At 42.2% G+C, this 13,333-nt stretch overlaps 1 protein-coding gene across 1 annotated transcript; it reads right to left on the bottom strand.

Moving 5' to 3' along the window:
* Positions 1-1,249: 1,249 nt before the first annotated feature.
* On the bottom strand, positions 1,250-2,102 carry LOC121866717 (classical arabinogalactan protein 9-like; the record flags this gene model as incomplete). The annotated part of the gene is made up of 1 exon (XM_042366420.1): positions 1,250-2,102. A coding segment is annotated over one exon (853 nt), but the record flags the coding sequence as incomplete, so codon positions are not given.
* Between the last annotated feature and the right edge of the window lie 11,231 nt (positions 2,103-13,333).

Below are 13,333 nucleotides of genomic sequence, written 5' to 3'. Positions count from 1 at the left end.
CAGGTGTTTGGGCAAGACGAGGGAACTCACCTGTACGTCGGTAAACTTGTTAAGTAAACTGGACAAAGTTACTTACTTATGACTACAAACTTTAAATAAAAATATTCTTTAATAGCAAATTAAAACAAATAAAAGCTTGATTCACATAACAAATACAAAAACAAAACATAAACATTAATTTAAAAACAAGAACACACGTGGTAATAATTCAAAAGATGTTAAGTGCCTCGCGGTGGTGAGTTAAAACTGAGGAATATTTACTCTCCCTTTAAAGAAATGAGAAAACGAGTGAAGAGTGAGAAATATTTTTAATGAGGAATGTACTCAGTGACTCTATAGTAATTTACAGTGTCAATAATGGACTCTGAAGTACTGAGTGAACTGTGTATAGTGTTAGAGTGCCACTATCACCATTATATAGTGTTCCAGTGACATTATCACCATTATATAGTGTTAGAGTGCCATATTCACCATTATATAGTGTTAGAGTGCCATTATCACCATTATATAGTGTTAAGAGTGCCATTATCACCATTATATAGTGTTAGAGTGCCATTATCACCATTATATAGTTAGAGTGCCATTATCACCATTATATGTTAGAGTGCCATTATCATTATATAGTGTTAGAGTGCCATTATCACCATTATATAGTGTTAAGAGTGCCATTATCACCATTATATAGTGTTAGAGTGCCATTATCACCATTAATATAGTGTTAGAGTGCCATTATCACCATTATATAGTGTTAAGAGTGCCATTATCACCATTATATAGTGTTAGAGTGCCATTATCACCATTATATAGTGTTAGAGTGCCATTATCACCATTATATAGTGTTAGAGTGCCATTATCACCATTATATATAGTGTTAGAGTGCCATTATCACCATTATAGTGTTAGAGTGCCATTATCACCATTATATAGTGTTAGAGTGCCATTATCACCATTATATAGTGTTAGAGTGCCATTATCACCATTATATAGTGTTAGAGTGCCATTATCACCATTATATAGTGTTAGAGTGCCATTATCACCATTATATAGTGTTACGAGTGCCATTATCACCATTATATTTTGTTACAGTGCCACTGTTTGCGGTGTAAGGTAATAAGGGAATCCAGCCTCACTGATTTACACCCAAGTTTGGAACCATTTAGGCTGGTGAATAGTCCAGCCTAGCCCCTTCCTACCCTTGCCATATGGTGAATCCTAACCTAACTTAACCTGGTTATTATCGCGGTGCACGTTAATTATAGTCGTGCACGTCACAGGAGTAGTGCACATCACAGGAGTCGTGCACGTCACATCTGCCGGCTCCATATGACGAAGCTCGGGGTGTAACAGAGGCACTTGGGGGTGACAGAGGCACTTGGGGGACAGAGGCACTTGGGGGAGACAGAGGCACTTGGGGGACAGAGGCACTTGGGGAGACAGAGGCACTTGGGGGGAGACAGAGGCACTTGGAGGAGACAGGAGGCACTTGGGGAGACAGAGGCACGGGGGAGACAGAGGCCTTGGGGGGACAGAGGCACTTGGAGGAGACAGAGGCACTTGGGGGAGACAGAGGCACTTGGGGGAGACAGAGGCACTTGGAGAGACAGAGGCACTTGGGGGTGACAGAGGCGCTTGGGGGAGACAGAGGCACTTTGGGGGAGACAGAGGCACTTGGGGAGACAGAGCACTTGGCGGGAGACAGAGGCACTTGGGGGAGACAGAGGCACTTGGGGGTGACAGAGGCACTTGGGGGTGACAGAGGCCTTGGGGGAGACAGACACTTGGGGGTACAGAGGCACTTGGGGCGACAGAGGCACTTTGGGGCGACAGAGGCACTTGGGGGAGACAGAGGCACTTGGGTGTAACAGAGGCACTTGGGGGTGACAGAGGCACTTGGGGTGACAGAGGCACTTGGGGACAGAGGCACTTGGGGTGACAGAGGCACTTGGGGGTGACAGAGGCACTTGGAGGAGACAGAGGCACTTGGGGTGACAGAGGCACTTGGGGGTGACAGAGGCACTTGGGGAGACAGAGGCACTTGGGGGTGACAGAGGCACTGGGGCAGAGGCACTTGGGGAGACAGAGGCACTTGGGGAGACAGACCCCTGGAGGAGACAGAGGCACTTGGGGGAGACAGAGGCACTTGGGGAGACGAGGCACTTGGGGAGACAGAGGCACTTGGAGGGAGAAGAGGCACTGGGGAGACAGAGGCACTTGGGGAGACAGAGGCACTTGGAGGAGACAGAGGCACTTGGGGTGACAGAGGCGCTTGGGGAGACAGAGGCACTTGGGGGAGACAGAGGCACTTGGGGAGACAGAGGGCACTTGGGGAGACAGAGGCACTTGGGGGAGACAGAGGCACTTGGGGTGACAGAGGCACTTGGGGGTGACAGAGGCACTTGGGGAGACAGAGGCACTTGGGGTGACAGAGGGCACTTGAGGGGACAGAGGCACTTGGGGCGACAGAGGCACTTGGGGGAGACAGAGGCACTTGGGGAGACAGAGGCACTTGGGGAGACAGAGGCACTTGGGGGAGACAGAGGCACTTGGAGGCGACAGAGGCACTTGAGGGACTGGTGACCTCCAGGTAGGTAAAGAAGGTGAGGAGGAGAAGAGGAGGAGGAAGAAGAGGGAAGTGAGGGAGGAAAGAGGGAGAATTGAGGGAGGAAAGAGGGAGAGGTGAGAGAAATGATACATGTTAATGAAGGGAAATGACAGATGTAATTGTGAGAAAAAACAAAAACAACAACCAAAAAAAGCAATTAACACTCACTGGCCAATCACATTCCTCACCTAACTTTCAACCATCGTGGGCCAATTACCTTCTGGGATAACGACACACAACACAACAATAACACCAGCACAATAATATTACACTCATGTTCCTTAATGCGGTTAATGGGACGTAATGAAAGGCATAGTGGCATAGTTGGATACTGGGATAGTGGCATAGTGGCATTCTGGGATAGTGGCATTCTGGGATAGTGGCATTCTGGGATAGTGGCATTCTGGGATAGTGGCATAGTGTGGACAGTGGCATGGTGGCATTGTGGGATAGTGGCATAGTGGGATAGTGGCATGGTGGGATAGTGGCATAGTGGGATAGTGGGATGGTGGCATGGTGGGATAGTAGCATAGTGGGATAGTGGGATGGTGGCATGGTGGGATAGTGGCATAGTGGGATAGTGGCATGGTGGGATAGTGGCATAGTGGGATAGGGATGGTGGCATGGTGGGATAGTAGCATAGGGATGGTGGGATTGGGATAGGGCATAGTGGGATAGTGGCATGGTGGGATAGTGGCATAGTGGGATAGTGGGATGGTGGCATGGTGGGATAGTATAGTGGGATGGTGGCATGGTGGGATAGTGGCATAGTGGGATAGTGATGTGGCATTATTAAAGACCCCACAGGGACAACTCCTCATACTGTACGCGACGACAACTTTACATTCTCATTAAATTTGGTTACCTTGGTGTGGCTTAATTGTTGTTCCTTAATGAGGTAGTTTGGGCGTCTTAATGGCCCTGTAAACCAATTGTGAAGGGGGTAATTAGGTATTTTGGAGACAATGTGGGGGTTAGTTAGATAGTTAATGATGTGTTTTGAGGGGGGTAGGGTAGGGGGTGGGGTAGGGAAGTGGGGGTGGGGTAGGTAGGTTAGGGTTGTGGGTAGGGTAGTAGGGTAGGTAGGGTAGGGTAGGTAGGTTAGGTTAGGTAGGGTAGGGTAGGGTAGAGTAGGGTAGGGAGGGTAGGGTGAGTAGGATAGTTGTCATCATTTGCTAAAGTTAAACAGGTATATAGTTTGATTCTAAGACGACGTGAAGATTAGACACCCCCTTTACCTTATTTCACCTGATTTTAACCTTCATGAAGGGGGTAAGGATGGTCTTCACGTGATAGATCAAAGAAAACGGAAACCTAAAAACTAGAGAGAGGAAATAGAGGGAAGACTAAGGTAAAGACTAAAATGTAGAGAGTGACGTGATGGATGACTCTACCTCCCACTCACCCCACTCACTCACCCCATCCCACTCATCGACTCAACCTTCCTTCCACACTCACTCAACCCCACCTCACCCCACTCGCCTTTCTTCCCACTCAACCCCACCTGACCCCACTCTGCCTTTCTTCCCACTCAACCCCACCTGACCCCACTCGCCTTTCTTCCCACTCAACCCCACCTGACCCCACTCGTCCTTCTTCCACTCAACCGCACCTGACGCCACCCCCTTCCCACTCAACCCACTCAGCCTTCCTCTCATAAATAACAACATAAAGTACACGCCTGATGAGGTCCTCTTTGTATTCATAATGGATTATAGTTGTCAGTGTTGCTTAAGTTGACAACACGTGAGGCAGAGTTCTCCTCTCTCCTCCCTCTCTCTTTCTTTCCTCCCTCTTCCCTCTCTCCTCCTCCTCCCCCTCTTCCTTCCTCCCCCTCCTCTCCTTCCTCCTTCACTTCTTTCCTTCCCCTCCTCCTCCCTTCCCCTTTTCCCCTCCCCTCCTATTCCTTACAGTTCACCACTTGTAGCTCAGACTCACATGGCACCAACTCAGCTGAAAATAGACTTTCCAATAACAAGGGAAAGACTCGCGAGTGAAATGACGGAAAAATGTGAGACTTACCACTAGCTAGACCCCCTCCCCTCCCCTCCCCCAGGACGGTCTGCGATAAGGAACTGGTGGTCCATTTACGATATTTTATTAGTTCTTATCTTTGTGTTTTATTATCTCCTCATTTTCTATAGTTATCTACCCAGTGACCTGTGGGAGGAGGTGCTAGAAACACCCCAATGGTCCGTGTTTGTGGTGGTGAGAGTGTTTGTGGTGGTGGGGAGTGTTTGTGGTGGTGGGGAGTGTTGTGGTGGTGAGGGAGTGTTTGTGGTGGTGAAGTGTTGTGGTGGTGAGGAGAGTGTTTGTGTGGTGAGGAGGAGTTTTGTGTGGTGGGGGAGTGTTTGTGGTGGTGAGGGAGTGTTGTGGTGGTGAGGGGGTTGTTTGTGGTGGTGAGGGTGTGTTTGTGGTGGTGGAGGGGGTGTTTGTGGTGGTGAGGGGGTGTTTGTGGTGGTGAGAGTGTTTGTGGTGGTGGGGAGTGTTTGTGGTGGTGGGGGGTGTTTGTGGTGGTGAGGAGTGTTTGTGTGGTGGTGAGGAGTGTTTGTGGTGGTGAGGGGGGTGTTTGTGGTGGTGAGGAGTGTTTGTGGTGGTGAGGGGAGCGTTTGTGGTGGTGGGGAGTGTTTGTAGTGGTGAGGGGAGTGTTTGTGGTGGTGAGAGTGTTTGTGGTGGTGAGGGAGTGTTTGTGGTGGTGAGGGAGTGTTTGTGGTGGTGAGGGAGTGTTTGTGGTGGTGAAGTGTTTGTGGTGGTGATGGTGGTAGTGATGATTATGTTGGTGGTGATGGTAATAAGTAATAAACCTCTAGATCTTGGGTTATATTTGTGAAGGTTTATTAAAGATGATTTGTATCCCCGGTATGTGTGTGTGTGTGTGTGTGTGTGTGTGTGTGTGTGTGTGTGTGTGTGTGTGTGTGTGTGTGTGTTATATTGGGTCAAAGGTTAAAACGAGAGAGAAATTAAAAATGCCGCTAATTACAGACGCTGATATAAAAAAACCTTATTTTTTTATGTCAGAGGAAGGGATGGATGAGAGAGAGAGAGAGAGAGATACACCATCTTTCCACATGCCAACCCGGCAGTAAAGCACTGTCTACGTCCATTTAACTTCGTAAGGTTCACTAAATCACTACTTATTGAATCATTTAATATAGTACCTACAATAAAACTGTTTTGTCTTATCATGCAATTTGGTTAGGTTAGGTTAGGTCAGGTCAGGTCAGGTATTTTGTGATTTTTGGCATTTTTTTGTTTACAAATTTATAATTTCTAACACACACACACACACACACACATAATAAGTGTGCAGTACAGGCTGGGAAAATATCCTATAAATTGTGAAGACTTTCCGCATTGACGAATTATTATTGCAAGACTGTTGAGGAGGGGCGTTGTATGGAACACCTGAGGCTCGCTGTATTGCAGGTGTGTTTTTATGCAACCCGGGCAGAAGATGAGCACAGACAGACACAGACAGACAGACAGACAGACAGACAGACAGACAGACAGACAGACAGACAGACAGACAGACAGACAGACTGACCAGGGAGAATACTTGGGGGGTGAGAGAAACAAACCCATACAGACAGACAGATAGAGCAGAGAGAGAGGTGGTGAAGTAGGTAGACAGAACTAAAACACAGGAAGGTTGACAGACAACATGCAGACAGACGGACAGACAGACAGACAGACAGACATACACACGAAAAATAACAGACAGACACAGACAGACACCCAGAGAGACTAGTAATGGAACAGACAGACAGACAGACAGAACACCTGTGACAGAGAGAATGTAATAATAAGCTTTGTCGTCCCTCAGGTAATAGCGCACCTGATCCTCGCTCTTACCTCTATATAGACTTTTTCCATAGCCAGGTGAGTAGAGTCAGGAGATATACTTACCGTCTTACTACCTAAATTACTGCCTGAAATACACCATATGTCTTGACTTAAAATACACCAACTTATTGCCGAAAATACACCAACTTATTGCCTAAAAATACAATCATTTATTGCCTAAAATACACCAATTTAGTCGGTGTAAAAATACACCAATTTATTGCCTAAAATACACCAATTTATTGCTCAAAAATACACCAATTTATTGCCTAAAATACACCAATTTATTGCCCAAAATACACCAACTTATTGCCTAAAAATACACCAACTTATTGCCTAAAATAAATTACTAACTTATTGCCTAAAATACAACAAATTCTTTGCCTAAAATACACCAACTTATTGCCTAAAATACACCAACTTATTGCTCCAAAATACACCAACTTATTGCCTAAAATACACCAATTTGTTGCCTAAAAATACACCAACTTATTGCCTAAAATACACCAACTTATTGCCTAAAATACAACTAACTTATTGCCTAAAATACACAACTTATTGCCTAAAATACACCAATTTGTTGCCTAAAATACAACAACTTATTATTCAAAATACACTAATTTATTGCCAAAATACACCAACTTATTGCCTAAAATACACCAACTTATTGCCTAAAATACAATCAACTTATTGCCTAAATACAACTAATTTGTTGCCTAAAAATACACCAACTTATTGCCTAAAAATAATCAACTTATTGCCTAAAATACACCAACTTATTGCCTAAAAATACACCAACTTATTGCCGAAAATACACCAACTTATTGCCTAAAATACACCAACTTATTGCCTAAAATACAATCTTCAACTTATTGCTCAAAATACACCAATTTATTGCCTAAAATACACCAACTTATTGCCTAAAATACACCAACTTATTGCCTAAAATACACCAACTTATTTAAAAATACACCAACTTATTGCCTAAAATACACCAACTTATTGCCCAAAAATACACCCATCTATCACTCAAAATACACCAACTTATTGCCTAAAAATACAATCAATTTATTGCCGAAAATACACCAACTTATTGCCTAAAATACAACCAACTTATTGCCTAAAATACACCAACTTATTGGCCCAAAAATACACCAACTTATTGCCGAAATACACCAACTTATTGCCTAAAATACACCAACTTATTGCCTAAAATACACCAATTTATTGCCTAAATACACCAACTTATTGCGTAAAATACACCAACTTGTTGCCTAAAATACACCAATTTATTGCCTAAAATACACCAACTTATTGCCTAAATAACCAACTTATTGCCTAAAATACACCAACTTATTGCCTAAAATACACCAACTTATTGCCCAAATACACCAATCTTATTGCCTAAAATACACCAACATTGCCTAAAATACACCAACTTATTGCCTAAAATACACCAACTTATTGCCTAAAATACACCAACTTATTGCCTAAAATACACCAACTTATTGCCTAAAATACACCAATCTTATTCCAAAATACACCAACTTATTGCCTAAAATACACCAATTGCATGCTTAAAATACACCAACTTATTGCCTAAAATACACCTTCAACTTATTGCCTAAAATACACCAACTTATTGCCTAAAATACAACAACTTATTGCCTAAAATACACACCAATCTTATTGCCTAAAATACACCAACTTATTGCCCAAAATAACCAATTTATTGCCTAAAATACACCAACTTATTGCCTTAAAATACACCAACTTATTGCCTAAAAATACACCAACTTATTGCCCAAATACACCAATTAGCCTAAAATACACCAATTTATTGCCTAAAAATACAATCAACTTATTGCCTAAAATACACCAACTTATTGCCTAAAATACACCAACTTATTGCCTAAAATACACCCAACTTATTGCCCAAAATACACCAACTTTATTGCCTAAAATACACCAACTTATTGCCTAAAATACACCAACTTATTGCGAAAAAATACACCAACTTATTGCCTAAAATACACCAACTTATTGCTCAAATACACCAACTTATTGCCTAAAATACACCAACTTATTGCCTAAAAATACAACTATTGCCTAAAATACACCAATTTATTGCCTAAAATACACCAACTTATTGCCTAAAAATACACCAACTTATTGCCTAAAAATACACCAACTTATTGCCTAAAAATACACCAATTTATTGCCTAAAATACAACCAACTTATTGCCTAAAATACATCAACTTATTGCCTAAAATACACCATTAACTATTTGCCTAAAATACACCAACTTATTGCCGAAAATACACCAACTTATTGCCCTAAAATACACCAACTTATTAAAATACACCAACTTATTGCCTAAAATACCAACTTTATTGCCTAAAATACATCAACTTATTGCCTAAAATACACCAATTTATTGCCCAAAATACACCAACTTATTGCCTAAAATACACCAATTTGTTGCCTAAAAATACACCAATTTGTTGCCCAAAAACATACTAATTTCATGAGTTAAAAATACACTTCCTGTCCTATATATATAAGAGTTATAACACGTTCACTATATTTCATCTGATTAAACTTTTAAAAATATTCTTTGATTATAAAAGAAAAAAAATCGAAAAAAATAAATTGTATAAAAAAAATAAAGGTTTAAAACGTATGAATAATTTGTCTATTCAGTAATAAGGGTTAAAGGGCTTAGTGGGGGAGGGAGGCTTTAACCCTGTGGAGAGTTCAGGGTATGAAAAATGTGTGTGTGTGTGTGTGTGTGTGTGTGTGTGTGATCATAGGTCAAGAGGATACTATGTCAATATTTATCACCTGGCAAATTCTCACCTTGACAACCTCTGAAGCGGGTAATTAATTTTACGGCTGAAAATTTAATGGTCAGTAACACCTTCATTCCCTCCTTCCCCAGTCGACATCTGGTAAAAAATATTAATAAACTTTTTTCAGTAAATTGTCAGTTTAATCAGCAATCAGATCTCTGAGGGATATTTGCTGACACTGATACTGAGTGCGGTGGTCGGGTGGCTACAGTGCTCGCTTCTTGTTCCAGGGGGTCGTTGGTTTGATACCCAGACACTGCGAGTTCACCCAGGTGTAAAAGGGTACCTAATTTGACCATTTGGGGGCAGTGAAGACGGTCGAGTGCTGTACTACCCCTTCTAACAACCTCTAACAATGGCCCCCTAATGGCACCCACAATGCCCTCTCTAACAGTGCCCTTTCAACAATGCCTCTTCATCAATGCCTCTAACAATGCCCTCTTCTAACAATGCCTTTAATAATGCTTCTTGCCCTTCCTTAATGCCCTTCCAATAATGCCTTCTAACAATGTTCTAACAATGCCCTCTCTAACAATGCCCTTCAACAATGCCCCTCTCTAACAATGCCTCTTCTAATACAGGCCCCTCTTTAATAGTGCCCTTTCAATAGCCCCCTTCAACAATGCCCCCTCTAACAATGCCCTCTTCAACAATGCCCTTCTAATGCCCTCTCTAAACATTCCTCTTCTAACAATGCCCCTTCTACACTGCCTTTAACACTGCCCTCCCTCATAACCACTAACAATGACCCCCCTCTTAACCTCTAACAACCACCTAAGGTCATATTATAACCAATTCCTAGTCTTATTGTCAGTTTTATTTCCACGTAGTATCATGTATGTAAAAATAATTGAATTCTTATTTTTCTTATATATTTTTCTTGACTCGCTACATACATTTTTAACTCGTCAACTTAATGCAAATGTTCTCATGAGATTTTTCAACCAGAGATAAACACGTTAAGTGAGATCAGAAGAGTCGTCACTTATAATCTACGTCTAAATGTCATGTAAAGTAAAGTAGTTTGGTAAGTAAATGTGATATGAATGAATGTAGTTTTGTAAATTAGTTCTATAGATTTTTTTTATTTAATTTGTGAGTAAATATTCTGGGTTTTATTTATTTTTTTCATTAATTTTACTTATGGGGAAAATTTTTTGAAGGTGTATTATTCCCCGCAATCTTAGAGTGGTATGTAAAGTCATGGTGTTCTTTGTCTGTTTGTAGAGAAGGGGGGAAGGGGAAGGTAGTACATGGATGGGTCGTATTATAGGTAGGGGGTAGTTTGAAAGGGTCGTATTATAGGTAGGGGGTAGTTTGAAAGAGATCATGTATAGGTAGGGTAGTTTTGAAAGGGTCGTATTATAGGTAGGGGTAGTTTGATAGGGTCGTATTATAGGTAGGGGGTGGATTTTAAAGAGATAAATATTATAGGTTGGGGTAGTTTGAAAGAGATAAATGATATAGGTAGGGGGTAGTTTGAAAAGTCGTATTATAGGTAGGGGTAGTTTGATGGTCGTATTATAGGTAGGGGTAGTTTGAAGGGTCGTATTTTAGGTAGGGGTAGTTTGAAAGGGTCGTATTATAGGTAGGGGGTAGTTTGAAAGGGGTCGTATTATAGGTAGGGGGGTAGTTTGAAGGGGTCGTATTATAGGTAGGGGGTAGTTTAGAAGGGTCGTATTATAGGTGAGGGGTAGTTTGAAAGGGTCGTATTATAGGTAGGGGGTAGTTTGAAAGGGTCGTATTATAGGTAGGGGGTAGTTTGAAAGGGTCGTATTATAGGTAGGGGGTAGTTTGAAAGGGTCGTACTATGGGTAGGGGGTAGTTTGAAAGGGTCGTACTATAGGTAGGGGGTAATTTGAAAGGGGACATTGACCCTATCATTACTTACATCACGTTAGGTATAATTTATTAGTCTCGTTAATTATACCAACAAATACTAATTAATTTTGTCTCTCTTTTCAGGTATGTACAGGTGTGAGGAACCCAGCGAGTTAATTAAGTTAAGTGAACACCTGTGAACCTTGTAAGTAACTTGATAGTTTTTTTTATAAGTAACAACAACAATAATAACTGTTCCTTAGGTTAACGAGTTTTATGGTCAAGCGTCGAGGAATAATTTGAGAAGACCGGACAACTTGCTAACTGCACTGGCTTGAAGGAGTTAAGGACTGAAGGAGTTAAGGAGTTAAGGACTTTAGGATTGAAGGACTTGAAAGCAAATCCTCATTCATATATAATTTAATACCTGAAAAATTCTTGGTTGCCTTAAAAAAATGTAAAAAGTAGAATGAAAAAAATATCAAGTGAAAAAGTAAATAAAAAAAACCAGGACACAAATGCAAACACAAATAATCGAATAAACCAAATAATCAAAATAAAAACCCAATAAACGATATTGTGAGGAATATTTCAGAATATTTCACTCGGCGTTAGAATTAGTCCACCAGAGAGAGAGAGAGAGAGAGAGAGAGAGAGAGAGAGAGAGAAATGTTAACGTAAATATTGGAAGGAATTTAATAATAGCAATTTTTATTTCCACTCCTGGCATAGTACTGTTGTTGTGTGTTCAAATAAAATAAAATATTGTATGTTTATATTAGTGGGTATTGGTTATGGTGTATAGTGTACAGTATATGTTGTTGAATAGTGTATGGTGTATGTTGAGTGTTGTATTAGTGTATGTTGTATGCTGTATGCTGTGTCGCGTATTGCATGTTGTATATTACAGTAAAGTGGAAATGGAAATTTGTACCAGCAGTGTAGACAATTAAGTTAGCCATTGTTATTGTGCAGTGATGGCAGGGCGTTGGCAGCACTGACACACACACACACACACACACGAACACACACACACACACACACACACACACACCCCCACACCCCCACACCCACCATATATGTCTTAAACAAGTATATAGAATTGTATAAGAATCAATCATGTAGAAAATTTGGAATCGATGGGGAAGGAAGAGTCACTGAAAAGACTCGTGTGAAAGTTTTTAAGATGTGGTTTTGCAGTTCAGTGAGGCGGAGTATTGAGGGGTCGGCCTCAGTGTTGACCAAGTGAGTTTTATCACCGTCTTATTGGCAAGATACCAAAGCTTATACCTCTACCTGCCTCCTCACCTGCCTCCTCACCTGCCTCCTCACCTGCCTCCTCACCTGCCTGCCTCCTACCTGCTTGCCTCGTGTGCTGGTCTCTGCTAACAAGGCCAGCTAGTAGTTGTCTAGCCGGCTGCTGCTGATGTAGAGCCAGCTGGAACAATTATTGTGGCTGGCCGCTGCTGACAAGAGTCGACAGTACTGTTGCTCTCCACTGCTGATGAAGGAAACTGTCAGCAGTACTGTTGTTGGTAGCTGCTGACACAAACCAGCCGGAGCTGACCCTGCTGACAGGACCAGCCCCCGTCATCAGCGGAACACCATGTAAAGATTTTAAGTCTTTGTAATCCTGAAATATGGAGTGTTGACAAGGAGAGGGGAGAGTGTGATGGTGGTGGTGATGGTGGTGATGATGGTGTGGTGAGAGTAGGATGGTGGTGAGTGTGATGATGGTGGTGAGGGTGTGGTGAGAGTAGGATGGTGGTGATGGTGGTGGTGGTGATGATGGTGATGGTGATGGTAGTGATGATGGTAGTAGTGATGATGATGGTGAGAGAGTCGTGGTGGCGGTGGTAGTGGTGATGGTGATGGGTGTGGTGATGATCTGTTCAGTCAGATTAAAATTTAGAAAAAAGCCAAATTTTCAGATTTTTACAACCAGATTATCGTAGCCAGATTTTCTCACAGTGCAGGAGCCAGAGTGGAGTGGAGTGGGCGGAAGGAGTTTTGGGGAGTGGTGCTGGGAGTCTAAGGAGTAACATGGGCTGGGGAAATATACTGAAGTGGGAACAGGAGGCACAGAGGGAGGGAGAGTAGAGAAGGGCGTGATACTCCCATACTACACCTCTCTCTCTCTCTCTCTCTCTCTCTCTCACCTGTATACGTTAGCCAATCACCTTCCTCATTCACACCTGTCTACACCTGTTTAAT

This window comes from Homarus americanus, unplaced genomic scaffold (assembly GCF_018991925.1).
Source record: "Homarus americanus isolate GMGI-L3 unplaced genomic scaffold, GMGI_Hamer_2.0 scaffold25166, whole genome shotgun sequence".
NCBI classification, from domain to species: Eukaryota; Metazoa; Arthropoda; class Malacostraca; order Decapoda; family Nephropidae; genus Homarus; species Homarus americanus.
The sequence above is the reverse complement of the archived record's forward strand: the minus strand, read 5'-3'. Positions and strand labels throughout refer to the sequence as shown.